Here is a 20,202-nt window from a genome sequence, read left to right on the forward strand (position 1 = left end):
GCCTATAGGGAGGAGGCCAGAGAACTGGCAGTGTGGTGCGAGGACAACAACCTCTCCCTCAATGTGAGCAAGACAAAGGAGCTGATCGTGGACTACAGGAAAAGGCGGGCCGAACAGGCCATTAACATCGACGGGGCTGTAGTGGAGCGGGTCAAGAGTTTCAAGCTCATTTGTGTACACATCACCAACAAACTATCATGGTCCAAACTAGAGGTTAACCGATTATGATTTTAGAAAGCCGATATTGATTATTGGAGGCCCAAAAAAAGCCAATACCGATTAATCAGCCGATGTAAGTATATATATATATATATATATATTTGTAATAATGACAATTACAACAATACTGAATAAACACATTTTAACTTAATATAATACATAAATAAAAATCAATTTAGCCTCAAATAAATAATGAAACATGTTCAATCTGGTTTAAATAATGCAAAAACACAGTGTTGGGAGAAGTAAAAGTAAAAGTGCAATATGTGCCATGTAAAAAAGCTAACATTTAAGTTCTTGCTCAGAATATGAGAACATATGAAAGCTGGTGGTTATTTTTAACATGAGCCTTCAATATTCCCAGTTAAGAAGTTTTAGGTTGTAGTTATTATAGGAATTATAGGACTATTTCTCTCTATACCATTTGTATTTCATATACCTTTGACTATTAGATGTTCTTATAACTGGTGGCATCCATAAGTCTACATATTGCTGTTATATTGCACAACCTTCAATGTTATGTCATAATTATGTAAAATTCTGGACAATTAATTACGGTCTTTGTTTGGAAGAAATGGTCTTCACACAGTTTGCAACGAGCCAGGCTGCCCAAACTGCTGCATATACCCGGACTCTGCTTGCACAGAACCCAAGAGAAGTGACACAATTTTCTTAGTTAATATTGCCTGCTAACATGAATTTCTTTTAACTACAAAATGCAGGTTTAAAAAAATATACTTGTGTATTGATTTTAAGAAAGGCATTGATGTTTATGATTACGTACATTGGTGCAAAGACAGTGCTTTTTTCGCGAACGCGCTTGTTAAATCGTTACCAGTTTGGCAAAGCAGGCTGTGATTCAATGATAAATGAACAGGCACCGCATTGATTTTCTGCAACGCAGGACAAGCTAGTTAAACTAGTAATATCATCAACCATCTGTAGTTAACTTGGGATTATGTTAAGATTGATTGTTTTTTTATAAGATAAGTTAAATTCTAGCTAGCAACTTACCTTGGCTCCTTGCTGCACTCGCATAACAGGTGGTCAGCCTGCCACGCAGTCTCCTTGTGGAGTGCAATGTAATCGGCATTCAAAAATGCAAATGACCAATTGTTATGAAAACTTGATACCGTCCCTAATTCCCTAACCGATTAATCGGTCGACCTCTAGTCCAAACATACCAAGACAGCCGTGTAATGGGCAAGACAAAACCTTTTCCCCCTCAGGAGACTGAAAAATTGGCATGGGCCCCCAGATCCTCAAAAGGTTCTACAGCTGCACCATCGAGAGCATCCTAACCGGTTGCACCACAGCCTGGTAAGGCAACTGCTCGACATCTGACCGTAAGGAGCTACAGAGAGTAGTGTGAACGGCCCAGTACATCACTGGGGCAAAGCTTCCTGACATCCAGGACCTAATTCATAGGTGGTGTCAGAGGAAAGCCCATAAAATTGTCAGAGACTCCAATCACTCAAGTTATAGACTTTTCTCTGCTACCGCACGGAAAGTCGTACCGGAGCGCCAAGTCTAGGACCAAAAGGCTCCTCAACAGCTTCTACTCCCAAGCCATTAGACTGCTGAATATTTAATAAAAATCGCCACCGGACAATTTACATTGACCCCCCTTGTACACTGCTGCTACTTGCTGTTTGTTTGTTACCTATGCATAGTCACTTCGCCACCCACCTACAGATTACCTCAACTAGCCTGTACCCCTGCACACTGACTCGGTACCGGTGCCCCCTGTATATAGCATCGTTATTCTTATTGTGTTACTTTTTATTATTACTTTTTATTTTAGCCTACTTGGTAAATAGTTTCTTCTTCTTGAACTACACTGTTGGTAAGGGCTTGTAAGTAAGCATTTCACGGTTAAGTCTACACAAATAAAGTTTGCTTTGACAGAGATGTGAGATAACGAAAATAACCACTGGTATTATGACAAAAGTCAACATACAGCAGTCATATACTCAGCAGCCTCCTCATCCTCCCTAGGCACCCAATGTCCCACAAATGGTACACTATAAAGTAGTGCACTATATAGGGAATAGGGTGCCATTTGGGACGCATCCCTAAAGTCAAACATACAACAGTCATCCATCCATCCAGCAGCCTCTTCCTCTCCTCCTCCTAATTAGCCCAGCGTTTATCACAGTCTCTGATTGCTTTTGTAATGATGTCACCGCCGCATAATGAATGAGGAGGTGTCACGCTGAGTGTGTATGTATTTTTTTGGTGTGTGTGTGTGTGTGTGTCATGCTGCGGCAAGGCGGCTGTTACATGACAGCCGGTGTTCCCCTTCGAGGGGTTTGGCATGTGGAGGAATACACGCCAAACACACGCCAAGCAACACGGGGGAAAACAGCAGCGGGGAACATGTAAATACAAAAGATGGTGATTATTAGGAATACTGGGGGGTTCCAGAGTTCCAACCAACAACAGCTTTAGCTGTCAAGATGTTGACATGTTCTGGATCATCGTCTTCCCCACAACATGTCTCCTTATCTGAATCCCAAATGGCACCATATTCCCTATATAAGGGCTCTCCAACCCTGTACCCGGAGAGCTACCGTCCTATAGGTTTTCACAGCAACCCTAATCTAGCACACCTGATTTTAATAATTAGCTGGTTGATAAGCTAAATCCGGTTAGTTACAACTGGGGTTGAAGTGAAAACCTACAGAAGGGTAGCTCTCCAGGAACAGGGTTGGAGTGCCCTGCCCTATACAGTCCCTGGTTAAAAGTAGTGCACTACATAGGGAAGAGTGTTATTTGGGACAAGTCCAATTCTACTTTGAAACTGGTTTCTCTCATATGGTGGTGAATGAATATATGCTTGACCTCATTCATATAAGTATATAGATAATATTTTTGAGTAAAAAGCAACCTCTCACCCAGGTGTCCCATGCAGCACTAAGTTCCCAGAATTCCTTGCATAAATAAGGTCTAAATTCAACCATGCACATGATATGATAGCAAAAATACACTGAAAACAGCCTAAATGCACTGGTCGAAAGGGAGACCTATGACACAGTAATATCACATTCTAATATAAAACACACTATTATCCTGAACGTGGAACACACAGTTCAAGGGATCCCTGAATGGCTCAGATATTAATTGCTGACCCTTTCCAGCAAATTGCCTGAATTCATTTCCTCTTCCTTGGTCGATTACTGTACAAAACCAAGCAACATACTGTTGCTTCCTTTCTGGTTACAAGTGCCATTTAATCTGCAAATAAACACTTGTCTATGCTTTGCACTGAACACAGCTATATTACTACAATTAACCTTCATCTGAACCGGGCCCCGGTGTGCCGAGCGCTGCACTCTGCAGTATAATCTGAGGGGAAACGGAGGGATGGGGGAGGAGGATGGAGGGATGTAGAGGAGGTCAGGCACCTCAGGAAGATAAGCCGGCACGCTGGGAGAATTGGAGGCTGGGAATCAACCGCTGTCTCTGTTATTACGTGCGGAAGCAGTAAAGAGTCCTCTCTGATCCTGCCTTTACACAGACTAGTGCACCACACACCCATCTGTACTGCACTTTGACTCATTCACTTAGTGTTCACCACAGTAAGTGCTGCGTGCAGTACAGTACAGGGTGTACATGCTGAGTGTTCGAGGTGAACGTAGTAATGATGATGATGTATCATTTGGCTTCCTTTCCACTTCCTTTTCAAACCCACAGAAGACATGAATTAATCCACAACGGAAAGAGCTAATATTGTATCGGGACTATTTCAATATTGACATATTCTGCTAATTGAGAAGTGATGTAATTGCCTTGGTTCATTCATGGATCTACACACGGGGATGCTGTTATTGGGAAAAAGAAAAGGAAACAAATGAAAGTCTAGCAAGATGAAGTACTGAACATTGATACTGTGTAAATGTTTATAGTCACTCTCAAAAAGTGAGGGTTTAGTTGATTGTCAGTGAAACGTTAGCTTTCTCTAAAGCCTCCATCTTTCCTTTTCCATTTCTTTCTCCTCCTCCCTCATGTGTGAATGTTGAAAACATTGTAACATTCTGTATATATGTGTGTGTGTGTGTGTGTGTGTGTGTGTGTGTGTGTGTGTGTGTGTGTGTGTGTGTGTGTGTGTGTGGGGAACACAGCCCTGGGGTTGGGGACACACCTGTAGGTACTTGTGCATGTGCCAAGATGCCTGTTTGCCGTCGTTGACTGATTCCACGGTGGTGTTTGCCTGTCCTGCCACGTCGCCCCCAGCAAACACCCAGGACTCACTGCTCTGCATGCTCTCTGGGTCCAGCTCTGGGAGACCCCAGCGGTTCAACCGCACCGGAGCCATGGCCTCTTTCACTGGAGGAGAGGGGAGAGAGGATCCACAGTTAGTGATGGTGTGGGTAGTACCTAAGTAAAAATACTTGAAAGTACTACTTAAGTCGTTTTTGGGGGTATCTGTACTTTACTTCACTATTTATAATTTTGAAAACTTTTACTTTTATTTCACTACATTCCAAAAGAAAATAATGTTATTTTTACTCCATACATTTTCCCTGAAACCCAAAAGTACTCTTACATTTTGAATGCATCACAGGACAGGAAAATGGTCCAATTCACACACTTGTCAAGAGAACGTCCCTGGTCAAACCTATTGCCTCTGAGCACACGTGCTTTGTTTGTTAATTATGTCTGAGTGTTGGAGTGTGCCCCTGGCTATCCATACATTTAAAAAACAAGAATGGTGGCATCTGGTTTACTTAATATAAGGAATTTTAAATTATTATACTTTTGACACTATATACAAATATATGTTTAATTTACTTTGATACTTAAGTATATTTAACATCAAATACTTTAAGACTTTTACTCAAGTAGTATTTTACTGGGTGACATTCAACTTTTACTTGAGTCATTTTCTATTAAGGGATCTTTACTTTTACTCAAGTATGACGATTGGGTACTTTTTCCACCACTGGGTGTGGGGTGTGTGTGTTTGTGTGTGTGCGTGTTTGTGTGACAGAGATAGAAAGAGAGAAAGAAAGAGAGAGAAGGGGAGAGAAAGAGGCGAGAGACGACAGAAAGTGATAGAGAGAGGAGAGAGAAAGAGAGAACGAGAGAGGAAGATAACAAGATAAAAAAAAAAATTGTAGTGAGAGTGAGCGACCGTGATGGACTACAAACCATACGGAGAGCAATATGAAGTCTGTGACAAGACCGATGACAGCAGGGGATTCACGCTCTCTGTCTCTCCCCTCACTCTCAGCTAGGTTAATGTAACATCTCCCGAGGCATTCATTCACCGTTAGCTGAATGTTAGCCCAGAGATCCTCTGTCAAACTGATCTACATTATAAAAAAGCTCATTTTCTTCTACCTCACCTATACAATTCATCTTTCAGACTAAATGCTTTTCAGCATGGAAGATGGCCTGCATCTATCAGCAGGGACATTTTTAAATACAGATCTGCGAGTTGGACAAGATTTATTACACTCTATTAGAATTACTAGAGGAAGGGGGGAAAGTTTCACCTTCCTAGTCTATTCAATGGGGAAAGGTTTTCAGCACACAACTAAGAATACAATGTTTTATTGCAACCACACTATTGAAGTTGAATTCCTCCATAAGGGGAGGACAGAGGAGAATGTGTAGAGAGTTGACATGCGTTCGGCGTGTCAAACCCCTCAGAGCAGAACACCAGCTGTCATGTCACGGCCGTCTTGCTGCAGTGTTACACACACATGACAATGTATGATGCGGTGACTGTTATCACACACGGTGATGGGGGATAAACACAGCAGCATCGTCCTGTTATAGTGATGAACAGACTCACTTACAAGACATTGGGGAAAAAAAACGGTGTCAAGATGATTGTAATAGAAATTCTGGGCTTTTGCCCATTCATTTAGTAGAAGAAGACACATACCTCATTATACTGTACAAAAATGTGTATTGGTATATTCAGCAGAATATTTAATATGGCATGTTGTGTTACTATACATTTCCATATAATCCATATGTTTAATCATCCATTCTGAGCCATTATTAGCATATGCTATAACAGCTAGAGCTAGACCTACACAACACAAATTCGGCAAAAAAAAAGAAACCTCCCTTTTTCAGGACCTTGTCTTTCAAAGATCATTCGTAAAAATCCAAATAACTTCACAGATCTTCATTGTAAAGGGTTTAAACACGGTTTCTCATGCTTGTTCAATGAACCATAAACAATGAATGAACATGCACCTGTGGAACATTCGTTAAGACACTAACAGCTTACAGACGGTAGGCAATTAAGGTCACTGTTATGAAAACTTAGGGCACTAAAGAGGCCTTTCTACTGACTGAAAAACACCAAAAGAAAGATGCCCGGGGTCCCTGCTCATCTGTGTGAACGTGCCGTATGCAAGAAGGCATGAGGACTGCAGATGTGGCCGGGGCAATAAATTGCACTGTCCGTACTGTGAGACGCCTAAGACAGCGCTACAGGGAGACAGGACGGACAGCTGATCATCCTCGCAGTGGCAGACCACGTGTAACAACACCTGCACAGGATCAGAAATCCGAACATCACACCTGCGGGACAGGTACAGGATGGCAACAACAACTGCCCGAGTTACACCAGGAACGCACAATCCCTCCATCAGTGCTCAGACTGTCCGCAATAGGCTGAGAGAGGCTGGACTGAGGGCTTGTAGGCCTGTTGTAAGGCAGGTCCTCATCAGACATCACCGGCAACAACGTCGCCTATGGGCAAAAACCCACCGTCGCTGGACCAGACCGGCAAAACTGACGAGTCGCGGTTTTGTCTCACCAGGGGTGATGGTTGGGATTCGTGTTTATCATCAAAGGAATGCTCGTTACACCGAGGCCTGTACTCTGGAGCGGGATCGATTTGGAGGTGGAGGGTCCGTTATGGTCTGGGGCGGTGTGTCACAGCATCATCGGACTAAGCTTGTTGTCATGATAGTGTTCTGCCATGGCCAGCGAAAAGCCCGGATCTCAATCCCATTGAGCACGTCTGGGACCTGTTGGATCGGAGGGTTAGGGCTGGAGCCATTCCCCCCAGAAATGTTAGGGAACTTGCAGGTGTCTTGGTGGAAGAGTGGGGTAACAACTCACAGCAAGAACTGGCAAATCTGGTGCAGTCCATGAGGAGGAGATGCACTGCAGTACTTAAATGCAGCTGGTGGCCACACCAGATTCTGATTGTTACTTTTGATTTTGACCCGCCCTTTGTTCAGGGACACATTATTCAATTTCTGTTAGTCACATGTCTGTGGAACTTGTTCAGTTTATGTCTTAGTTGTTGAATCTTGTTATGTTCATACAAATACATGTTAATAAGTTTGGTGAAAATAAACACAGTTGATAGTGAGAGGACGTTTCTTTTTTTGCTGAGTTTATATCCCTCATAATAACAGCTAGCTATAACTGCTGTAGCTAGGGCCTACACAACACCTTCATCTGTCATGCATAGTACCTGGCAACACAAACAGGGGGGAGCTGTTTTGAAGCCACCGTGCCTCCATCTTGGCACTCCCCGAAAATTTAAAAAAATATTTTATAGAAATGCATATATTAATGTCTACGTCTTTGATTTGACCATGTTTATTATATTACACACACCTTAATGCATACTTTTAAACTATATTATATGAGCTAAACATACAAATTAAAAATAAAGTATAATTTTTAGAAAGTACTAAAGGGGAAGTGCTTATATGGCCAACCAGTGGCTTCAAAGCATCTCACTGGCTAACACATAGCATGAGCAATCCAGGGTATATATACATCTTTGGCATGAACGCACACGCATGCAAACTATGCACACTCCCACACACAGAAACACACACACACTTTTTGTGACAGTACAGCGTAAAGGGAAAGAGATGCTTAGCTAACACAGAGGAGGTGGGTGCATCATGTCTCCAGTTCCCCACCCACCCTCCATGAAACTCAGCAGGAAGGAGACCAATGCAGGAAGGAGGCATGGGTGCAATAATGGCTGCCTCCCTCCCTCCCAGAACTGAGTCTGCTTCCCAAATTACACCCTATTACCTTTAAAGTGCGCTACTTTTGACCAGGACCCATAGGGCTCTGGTCAAAGGCAGTTGACTACATAGGGAATATGGTGCCATTTGCGACGCACACTGGGTCCAGCCCACCAGACTATACAGGCCAGGTTTTAACTGCTAACTCATCCTACAGCTGTGTTCACTGCCAAGCGGAACATCCTCTGTGGGTCTGACAACATACTTAAGTGGATAAGTGATTCATAGTTCAAGAATAAGGATCATTCTGACTGTACTACTCTGGGGATTCTTTTCTCAGCATTTTGTTGTTTCTGTACGATGAAATCACACACTCAAAACACACAGACGCTTGCAAGCACGCTTGACACACATACACACACAAACAAACACACTCACTCTCTCATGCCAAGGCACGGATCAATTCCTTCCTAAATATGCAGGCAATCAGGTTTGGCAGAAATATCATCCTATCAAATTAAACTAGTTTGCTCGGAGTCACGCACCCCATTTAATTCAGGCTCTTATCAGTAATTCCTCATGTTTTAATTAACCTTGGTGATTAATTGCTAATCATAACAATACCCTCCTTAGCACTCGATGACACCTTCGGGGATGTGGAGCAGGTTCTAAGGATGTTTCTTTAGCAACAGGTCAACCATAGTACCAGGGGGGAGGAAGAGAGATAGTCCGTGTCCCAAATGCCATCCTTTACTGTGCACTCCTTTTCACCAGCGCTTGATGGACCCTGGTCAAAAGTAGTGCACTATGAAAAGAATAGAGTGCCTTTTGACACGCAAAAAGAGTAACAAAATGGATAACAAAATCCATTTGAGCTGTGAAGAGGTGGAAGTGGGTAGACCGAATCAGTGGAGCAGATTACGATAACAATCAGTCAATCAAGCCTTTACCCCATCTATAAAATCAATAAGACACAGTCAGATAGACACAGTCAGGCAAGAACGTCAGCGGAACTCGGTCTACACCGAGTCTCTCACTCTCTCTTTATCTTAATTACTTGGTTGAGTAGATGTGTATTTCACCATCACGACCGATTATGAATGCGTGTAAAACATGTTCAGTTTCTGCCTGCTTAGGTAGCCCCAACTATGTATTTGTGCATCTGTGCTGCATCGCAAGGTTGGCTAATGGCAGCGCTAGCTGGGTAACCAGTTGTAAAGCTCTGTCGCCGAGCACTTGTGTGTGTGTGTGTGTGTGTGTGTGTGTGTGTGTGTGTGTGTGTGTGTGTGTGTGTGTGTACGTCACCGGGCGGTTGTCTGAGCTTAAAACTCATTACAGTGATTTCATGTCATTGTTGGGTGACTCTGGACAGTGTGTGGCGTTTGTGGCCCTGCTGTGCTACCCACCTCTGTTTATTCAATAGCAGCCTAATTGAAAATCATAGCAGGTATGGCCTTTTCTCAACGCAATCTAATTACCTGCCCTGGCGACAGTGTCACACAAAAAGACAGGCGTTGTCTTGTAAGCAAGCGGGTTTTAAAAAAATGTATCATCCTAGACGAGGGCTCCCCTATTGGTGCCCTCCAGGTTTGGCCCCCACATGTTTTCTGAGCAATTAAAAAAAAATAATACATATACATACATATTATTATATTATTATAATGATAATATATTATTATACACAGTCAAACATTTGGACACACCTACTCATTCCAGGGTTTTTCTTTATTTTTAATATTTTCTATATTGTAGAATAATAGACATCAAAACTATGAAAAAGCTCAATCATATGGTAACCAAAAAAGTGTTAAAAGTGTTATATTTTATTTTTGAGATTCTTCACAGTAGCCATCCTTTATGACAGGTTTGCACACTCTTGGCATTCTCTCACTCAGCTTTTTTATTTTATTTATTTTACCTTTATTTAACTAGACAAGTCAGTTAAGAACCAATTCTTATTTGCAATGACGGCCTAGGAACAGTGGGTTAACTGCCTGTTCAGGGGCAGAACGACAGATTTGTACCTTGTCAGCTCGGGGGTTTGAACTTTGCAACCTTCCGGTTACTAGTCCAACGCTCTAACCACTAGGCTACCCTGCCGCCCCGATGAGGTAGTCAAGCGCTATGATGAAACTGAATCGTGAAGACCGCCAAAGGAACGGAAGACCCAGAGTTACCTCCGCTGCAGAGGATAAGTTCATTAGAGTGAACTGCACCTCAGATTGCAGCCCAAATAAATGCTTCACAGAGTCCAAGTAACAGACATCTCAGCATCAACTGTTCAGAGGAGACTGCATGAATCAGGCCTTCATAGTCGAATTGCTGCTGCTGCAAAAAAAAACATGACTAAAGTACACCAATAAGAAGAGACTTACTTGGGCCAAGAAATTTTGGTTCCAACAGCTGTGTCTTTGTGAGACGCAGAGTAGGTGAACGGATGATCTCCACATGTGTGGGTCCCACCGTGAAGCTTGGAGGAGGAGGGGAGGTGTGATGGTGCTTTGCCGGTGACACTGTCTGGGATTTATTTAGATGTCAAGGCACAATTAACAGCATGGCTACCACAGCATTCTGCAGTGATATGCCATCCAATCTGGTTTGCGCTTAGTGGAACTATAATTTGTTTTTCAACAGGACAATGACCCCAAAGACACCTCCAGGCTGTGTAAGGGCTATTTGACCAAGAAGGAGAGTGATGGAGTGCTGCATCAGATGAACTGGCCTCCACAATCACCCAACCTCAACCCAATTGAGATGGTTTGGGATAAGTTGGACGGCAGAGTGAAGGAAAAGCAGCTGTCATGACGTTGGCCTGGGGATAGGTTTATGACAGTCATAAATACCTCTTCCCCTCTTTTTCCTCTCTCTACCCTACTGATGTTACATTTGCAAACCCCTTGGCTAACATAGAGATTCTGGGAACATCAGAAGGTGGAGAGAAATGAACTATATTCTGGTAATCCGACCAATTGAACATATGCTGTGGTACTTAATGAATATGATGTCAGCTCGGTTGTCAACTGAGACATTCTCATCAATGATAAGATGACATAAACTCTACAGTGGAAAGTCTACACATCAGTTATCGGATTCACATGGAATTGTTGTTCAATTTAAATGTTTGAATATGAAATTATTCGTGATGGGATGAAATGTGATTTTAGCTTCTAAAATGTGAGATTTGGGTTTTCGTAAGTTTAGGGCTCTGCTCAATCAGTTGCCCGCCCCTGTGAAGAGTCATGGGTTATAAAACTTTTCAGACACACCCTTCTCGCTCCACTATGTGACAAAATATGATGACAAAATAACCTCCTGTTCCGAGGATGTGAGGACGACTGTCCGATGTCAGAATGGTTCAGATAATAACTACGAATGGTATGAACTTTGAACTCTTATTCACTACAGAAGTGATACCTCCTAGCCGTTGAGTTAGCAACAGCAGCTGCAAACGAGGGTTAAGAAGGAACAGACAGAGTATCCCGTCTATCACCCAACGACGTTACGACAACGTATCCAATTGACCACCAGAGACATTCTTCAAAGGACAAAGGACTTGGTTTGGCAACACGGCCTTCCATCTACCACCAACCTACTGAAGCGCAGCTCAGAGTAAATATTTATTGCATTTTCCTTTTCCAAATGGGCGGTAATTTAGAATGCATAAGATACTATATTTAAGATAGCACAGCTTCTTCCTTTGTTACGCAGTCTTCCCGCTCTTTCACTCAAACCCAGCCCTTTTCTTTTGTGTAACAAGCTGTCATATCTGTTCCGCACGCTAGGGACGTTTTCTTTTATGACGTAATTTGTAATCAAGTTATGATTAATTATGTGTATGTGTAATTCTGTGTGATTAGTTAGGTATTTAGTAAATAAATAATTAAACCCAATTTTGTATTGCTGATTCAACTTGTTAGCCAGGGTTCGTGAAGAATGTACAACTTTCAGATGAGACTGAATTAAGGTGACGATTAATATTGACTGCTATTGATGTAAAATATTTACAAATATTTATTTGTATATTCGGAAGATAACAGCTCAATAAATATTATTTTGTGGTGCCCCAACTCTCTAGTTAATTACATTTACATGATCAGCTCAATCAGGTAATATTAATTACGGAGAAATTATTTTATAGAATAGCTTGTCATATCACTTAATCCGGCATAGCCAAAGACACGACACAGCCAATAAGTGCTCAGCATATGTGGGAACAAGACTGTTAGAAAGGCATTCTAGGTGAAGCTGGTTGAGAGAATGCCAAGAGTGTGCAAAGCTGTCATCAAGGCCAAGAGTGGCTACTTTGAAGAATCTAACTTCTAAAATATACTTTGATTTGTTTAACACTTTTTTCGTTACTACATGATTCCATATATGTTATTTCATAGTTGTGATGTCTTCACTATTATTCTATAATGTAGAAAATAGTAAAAATAATGAAAAACCCTTGAATGAGTAGGTGCGTCCAAACCTTTGACTGGTACTGTATATATATAGTTGGACATTAAAGACAGTAACAACACCAAGAAATCAGCTTCAAGTGATGTCATTTTTTAAAATCTGTTCCCAAGTATTTCCAATAATAGAGAAACACGTTATGGAATTCAAATATAAGCTAGGTTTGAAATGATGATTTAATCAAATATTATATCGGTTTTGGCTTCTTGCGGTCAATTTTCAGTCTACACATTATTTGTAATTATGTTCCAACCCCCTGACAAGGTTCTGTAAACACTCACATACAGGCAGACACACAGGCACGCTAACATGCACAGACACGCACACACACACACAAAAGACCCTCAAAACCCAAGTACATTGAGTTCTCATCACCGGCACTCATCTAAATTAGAGCCTCAACACAAGACATAGTGTTTAGATGATGATGAGGAAAACAATGTGATGAGTGTCGTCTTAAGTCCTACTCCAAATGTGCTAAACAATGATAAGTTAGACAGTCCTATCCATACGGGACCACTGTCTTCGCTCGTATAATGAGAAATCTCCAGGAGAAAGGGGAGATCCAGGTGTACCATCAACATAATGGTTTGTGTTTGTTTGCCAGGCTTTCTGTCTGTCTGACTCTGTTCAATGCAGCTCAAGGATAACATCCTCACACTGTTTTTAAAGCAAGAACGTAGACAACATTCAACACAAACTCTTCAGAGAAACACTCAATTTAAGGATATTTGTAAAAGTTGATAAAAAAACATAACAGTGGACTGTGCTGTCAAAGAGTCTACTCATATGGCAAAACTCAGGTTCCATTCAGAGTAAAGGTATTATTATTGTGTATCAATAGCAAGACTATTTGCGCCCCCCCTTGGGTTGTGCCGGGGCGGAGATCTTTGTGGGATATACTCGGCCTTGTCTCAGGATGGTAAGTTGGTGGTTGAAGATATCCCTCTAGTGGTGTGGGGGCTGTGCTTTGGCAAAGTGGGTGGGGTTATATCCTGCCTGTTTGGCCCTGTCCAGGGGTATCATCGGATGGGGCCACAGTGTCTCCTGACCCCTCCTGTCTCAGCCTCCAGTATTTATGCTGCAGTAGTTTATGTGTCGGGGGGCTAGGGTCAGTCTGTTATATCTGGAGTATTTCTCCCGTCTTATCCGGTGTCCTGTGTGAATTTAAGTATGCTCGCTCTAATTCTCTCTTTCTTTCTTTCTCTCTGAGGACCTGAGCCCTAGGACCATGCCTCAGGACTACCTGGAATGATGACTCCTTGCTGTCCCCAGTCCACCTGGCTGTGCTGCTGCTCCAGTTTCAACTGTTCTGCCTGCGGTTATGGAAACCTGACCTGTTCACCGGACGTGCTACCTGTCCCAGACCTGCTGTTTTCAACTCTCTAGAGACAGCAAGAGCGGTAGAGATGATCGGCTATGAAAAGCCAACTGACATTTACTCCTGAGGTGCTGACTTGTTGCACCCCCGACAACTACTGTGATTATTATTATTTGACCATGCTGGTTATTTATGAACATTTGAACATCTTGGCCATGTTCTGTTATAATCTCCACCCGGCACAGCCAGAAGAGGACTGGCCACCCCTCATAGCCTGGTTCCTCTCTAGGTTTCTTCCTAGGTTTTGGCCTTTCTAGGGAGTTGTTCCTAGCCACCGTGCTTCTACACCTGCATTGCTTGCTGTTTTAGGCTGGGACTCTGTACAGCACTTTGAGATATCAGCTGATGTAAGAAGGGCTATATAAATAAATGTGATTTTGATTCATACAAAAATCGTCCCAACAAATTGTTGTAATGTTCAATGCACTTTCAATAAAGTTTGACTATGATTGATACCTTTGGGGTCGCTCAGCATGGATCCGAAGGCACTGATGATGTAATCGGCCTTGAGGCGTATGATCTGATCCTCGTCCTCCATCCAATCACCTTCGTCTGTCAGCTCCGTACGACAGAACTCCATTCCCGCCAAGCGACCCGCCTTCATGATGACCTCACGAGGGGACAGGAAGGGCATGAACTCACACTTCTCTTCCATGGCCAGCTCCATCTATAGGTAGGATAAATACAGAGCTCAGGGGTCAATGGTGATGGGTCATCGACAGGTTACATCTTTAAATTGTGGCTTGAATTGTGTTGAATTATTTTAAGTATCAAAGATTCAAATTTTTTATCACAATATTTCTCGTCAAATGCAAAGTCATTTTAATCTAAAACTGGACAAAAAGATGTCTAATTATCAAGCCCAAGGTACAACTTTTTTTATTTCCTTTCGTTTGTCAGGACTAGAAAATATATTTTGTAGTCTCACACATTACAATGGCACACAATAGAAGACACTAGGAAGTTTTCCTGCTTTGTTCAAAGACCTTCAATTTCATACGGATTAATGAAAAAAGGCCCCATCTACAACAAAGTCATTGAAATTACGTTTCCAGTCCTGAGATGTGCACAAAAGGGAAGGGGGGTGGGTTGCTTCTATAATAGCTTCCCTTTCTCTCAGTTTTCTGAAATTGTCTCAGTTGACATCAATGCTCATGCTTCACACAATATTGAACTTTTTTCAATGTGATGTGAAGGTTACTGACGCCTACAAGAGGCCTAAACTTAATATACCTTATAAACAAACTTAATTAGTGTGAGGCGATGCTAGCAGCTTAACTGTCTGCTTCTGCGGGGAAAAGCAAACAGCTGTTGATAATCACCTTACTTTTCTCATTTCGTTAGGGTTATTTTTGGCGTTACTATGGCAGCAAGAAGTGTGCTCTGACACGACGCATGACTAAAGGTGCCGTTGGACGATGATTCTAGAATGAACTGTGCTGTCAAGCTCAACTCTCAACTAGAATAGCATTGACAGAAAGACACCTTGAACTTTTCATCACACTCACAATCATAACTAATATACGGCAGTTGAAGAATGCATCTTAACTCCAAGTGCTACTTTTACTGATGGTCTAACATCAAAAGTTGATAAGAATCAAGACTGAAGGGAGTATACGAGTCAATGTCATGCTTCAAATGCAGGGATATCTTTTGAAGGAACAGTGAAAATAGCAACAGCACTGTCTATGATATCCTTCCTCTCTCCTTTGTGGCAGCGCTACTAGAAAGGGACAGATCCCAGTGAGTCCGTCTGGGGCTCACGGCAGTGTGTGTGTGCAGGCGGAGAGCTTTTGACAGTTATCGCCCTCCAGAACCTAAGACAGGCCTTTGTAATAAAGCAGAAAAAAAAGTGGCTTAAAAACATGTCAGCAGGGCCAAGGAGAGGACACTCACACAGACAGCTTAATAAAGACAGCGTCCTCTCTCCTCTTCACTAGCCTTCTCCCTAACACTATCTCTCTGTCTATCTTTCTCCCTCAGTCTTTCTCTCTCTCTCTCACTCTCTGTCTGTCTTTCTCTCTCTCTGTCTGTCTTTCTCAAACAAGTTAAGCATCTGGTACACTGGTAACATTTAGCGATCTCTCTCTCTCTCTGTCAACGTCTTCTCTTTTCTCCTTTTCTCTCCTTTCTTCTTGTTTGTCTCTACCTCCTCGGGGACAGCCCTGATGTTGGTGAAGCCTTTCCTAAACACCACGTAGACCCGCTTGGCACCGCAGCGCAGGGAAGAAGTGGCACAGTCGAAAGCTGTGTCTCCTGAACCCAGAACAATCACCGTGCCACGCAGCTCTGGCAGGGAAGACTTGCAGCTACACATTCCTAAAAGCGGGAAGAGAAGAGGAAAGGAGTTACAATCTGATCATTTACTGTGTTGATTTTGAAATTACATATACAGTGCCAGTCAAAAGTTTGGACATACCTACTCATTCTACAATGTAGAATAATAGTGAACACAATAAAACTATGAAATAACACATACGGAATTATGTAATAACCAAAAATGGGTTAAACAAATCAAAACATATTTTATATTTGAGATTCTTCAAAGTAGCCACCCTTTGCCTTGGTGACAGCTTTGCAGACTATTGGCACTCTCTCAACCAGATTCATGAGGTAGTCACCTGGAATGCATTTCAATTAACAGGTGTGCTTTATTAAAAGTTAATTTGTGGAATTTCTTTCCATCTTATTGCATTTGAGCCAATCAGTTGTGTTGTGACAAGGTAGGGGTGGTATACAGAAGATAGCCCTATTTGGTAAAATACTCAGTCCATATTATGGCAAGAACAGCTCAAATAAGCAAAGAGAAACGGCCGTCCATCATTACTTGAGGACATGAAGGTCAGTCAATCTGGAAAAATAACTTTGAAAATTTCTTCAAGGGCAGTCGCAAAAACCATCAAGCTCTATGATGAAACTGCCTCTCATGAGGACAGTCACAGGAAAGGAAGACCCAGAGTTACCTCTGCTGCAGTGGGAAAGTTCTTTAGAGTTACCAGTCTCAGAAAATGCAGCCCAAATAAATGCTTCACAGAGTCCAAATAACAGACACATCTCAACATCAACTGTTCAGAGGAGACTGTGAATCAGGCCTTCATGGTCGAATTGCTGCAAAGAAACCACTACTAAAGGACACCAATAAAAAGAAGAGACTTCCTTGGGCCAAGAAACACGAGCAATGGACATTAGACCAGTGGAAATCTGTCCTTTGGTCTGATGAGACCAAAGGACAGATTTTGAGTTCCAACCACCGTGTCTTTGTGAGACGCAGAGTAGGTGAAAGGATGAACTCCGCATGTGTGGTTACCACTGTGAAGCATGGAGGAGGTGGTGTGATGGCGTAGGGGTGCTTTGCTGGTGACACTGTCTGTGATTTATTTAGAATTCAAGGCATACTTAACCAGCATGGCTACCACAGCATTCTGCAGTGATATGCCATCCCACCTGGTTTGCGCTTAGTGGAACTATAATTTGTTTTTCAACAGGACAATGACCCCAAAGACACCTCCAGCCTGTGTAAGGGCTATTTGACCAAGAAGGAGAGTGATGGAGTGCTGCATCAGATGACATGGCCTCCACAATCACCCGACCTCAACCCAGTTAAGATGGTTTGGGATACGTTGGACAGCATAGTGAAGGAAAAGCAGCCAACAAGTGCTCAGCCTATGGGGGAACTACTTCAAAAATGTTAAAAAGCATTCAGGTGAAGCTGGTTGAGAGAATGAGAATGAGTGTGCAAAGCTTTCATCAAGGCCAAGAGTGGCTACTTTGAAGGATCTAACATCTTAAATATATTTTGATTTGTTTAATACTTTTTTGGTTACTACATTACTCCACACGTCTTATTTCACAGATTTGACGTCTTAACTATTATTCTATAATGTAGAACATAGTAAAAAATAAAGAAAAACCCTTGAATGAGTGAGTCGGTGTGTCCAAACTTTTGACTAGTACTGTATGTCTAAGTGTTCAATTCATTGTGAGAAAACTACACTGAACAAAAACATAAAATGCAACATGCACTTATTATTAAGATTTTACTGAGTTACAGATCATAAAAGGAAATCAGTCAATTGAAATACATTAATTGACTCTGAATACAGATATGCATCTGTTGGTCAGACACTGAGTAAAAAAAAAAAAGTTTAAAAAAGGTATGGGCGTGGATCAGAAAACCAGTCAGTATCTGGTGTGACCACCTCATGCAGCGCAACACATCTCCTTCGCATAGAGTTGATCAGGCTGTTGATTGTGGCCTGTGGAATGTTGTCCCACTCCTCTTCAATGGCTGTGAGAAGTTGCTGAATATTGGCGGAAACTGGAACACACTTTCGTACAAGTCGATCCAGAGCATCCGAAACATGCTCAATAGGTGGCATGTCTGGTGAGTATCCTTGCGACATGGGGCTGTGCATTATCATGCTGAAACATGAGGTGATGGCGGCGGATGAATGGAACGACAATGGGCCTCATGATCCTGTTATGGTAACTCTGTGCATTCAAATTGCCATCGCAATTGTGTTTGTTGTCCGTAGCTTATTCCAGCCCATACCATAACCCCACCGCCACAATAGGGTAATCTGTTCACAACGTTGACATCAGCAAACCGCTCGCCCACACTACGCCATACACACTTGTCTGCCATCTGCTCTGTACAACTCAAACTGGTATTCATCCAGTGTGCCAGTGGCCATCGAAGGTAAGCATTTGCCCACTGAAGTTTGTTACGATGCTAAACTGCAGTCAGGTCAAGACCCTTGTGAGGAGGCTGGTGGCTGGTCTCAGACGATCCCGCAGACGACGAATCCGGATGTGGAGTTCCTGGGCTAGCGCGGTTACACATGGCCTGCGGTTGTGAGATCGGTTGGAAGTACTGCCATATTCTCTAAAACAATGTTGGAGATGGCTTATGGTAGAGAAATTAACATTCAATTCTATGGCAACAACTCTGGTGGAGATTCCTGCAGTCAGCATGCCTATTACACATCCCCTCAAAACTTGAGACATCTGTGGCACTGTGTTGTGACAAAACTGCACATTTTAGAGTGGTCTTTTATTGTCCCCAGCACAAGGTGAACCTGTGTAATGATCATGCTGTTTAATCAGCTTCTTGATATGCCAGACCTGTCAGGTGAATGGATTATCTTGGTAAAGGATGCAACAAATGTGTTCACAGCATTTGTGAGAAATAAGCTTTAAGTGTGTATGGTAAATGTGGGGATATTTTATTTTAGCTTAGGAAACATGCATTTACATATATTTTTCAGTATAAATGAAATCTTTAAAAAAATAAACAATTTAGTTGCGGCTGTTGATGCTCGTTCTATTGGCTGCGGTGTTCACCTGTTTTGCTGGCTTTGGAGACCAAAGGTAGGAAATCCTTTGACGTGTAGAAGCCTTGTTCGATCGTCAGCTCCTCAAATATTTTATGTCTGTTAGCCTGTGGAAGACCTGGTGACAAAACGACACAGAAGTAAAGCAACGGAGTTGAGAAAAGTATTATAGCAACAAATTAACAAATGGCACAGACAGAATGACGTACATTTCTGAAATCAATGATGACAGAATAGTCAGAACAGCAGAAAGATGAGCGGTTGAGTTCCAATCACAGTTGTGGTCATTTTGAAAAGTCCGTGCTAAGTGATAATGTCAAATGTCAAAAGATTTGTTTGACACAATTTTATCTGAACAGCGTACCACTTACTTTAAAACCCCCATATAATTTCAATCCCAAAAAAGAGCTGTTTCCCCGTGTTGAGCGGGAATTGTCACATGTAAAAAGAAAGAGGCACCGCTCATCTTTCTGCTGTTCTGACTATTCTGTCATCATTGATTTCCTTTACTTATTTCCGCAATTTGAGGGTTTTCTGTATAGTTGTCTAATGTTGGTGGGGAATATTATTCTGTTTTAATGTTACACCTGAATCACTGTGATAAATATGCATGTGTATTTTTAAGTAAAGTAAATATAAACTTTGTTAAGTCCAACTATCCTTTTCTCTCACTCCTCTTGTCTGCACTTCCTATGGAAGACAGAGCTCTCTATTTTTTATTTATTTTATCAAGAGTCAGTTAAGAACAAATTCTTATTTACAATGACGGCCTACACCGGCCAAACCCGGGCGACGCTGGGCCAATTGTGCACCGCCCTATGGGACTCCCAATCACGGCCGATTGTGA

The 20,202-nt window shown here is 42.1% G+C and overlaps 1 protein-coding gene across 1 annotated transcript in view; it reads right to left on the minus strand.

Annotated features, from left to right (window-relative positions):
• LOC110535495 (dihydropyrimidine dehydrogenase [NADP(+)]) overlaps positions 1–20,202 on the minus strand; it is a 210,761-nt gene that overhangs the window by 110,013 nt on the left and 80,546 nt on the right. The window contains exons 9-12 of the mRNA XM_036935201.2: positions 19,366–19,473; positions 16,172–16,341; positions 14,479–14,689; positions 4,364–4,548 (exon numbers count right to left, since the gene is read on the minus strand). Of these exons, the coding sequence (XP_036791096.1) occupies positions 4,364–4,548; positions 14,479–14,689; positions 16,172–16,341; positions 19,366–19,473 (674 nt within the window). The remainder of the gene's footprint in view (positions 1–4,363; positions 4,549–14,478; positions 14,690–16,171; positions 16,342–19,365; positions 19,474–20,202) is intronic.

This window comes from Oncorhynchus mykiss, chromosome 11 (genome assembly GCF_057628025.1).
Source record: "Oncorhynchus mykiss isolate SJ-2025 chromosome 11, ASM5762802v1, whole genome shotgun sequence".
NCBI lineage: Eukaryota > Metazoa > Chordata > Actinopteri > Salmoniformes > Salmonidae > Oncorhynchus > Oncorhynchus mykiss.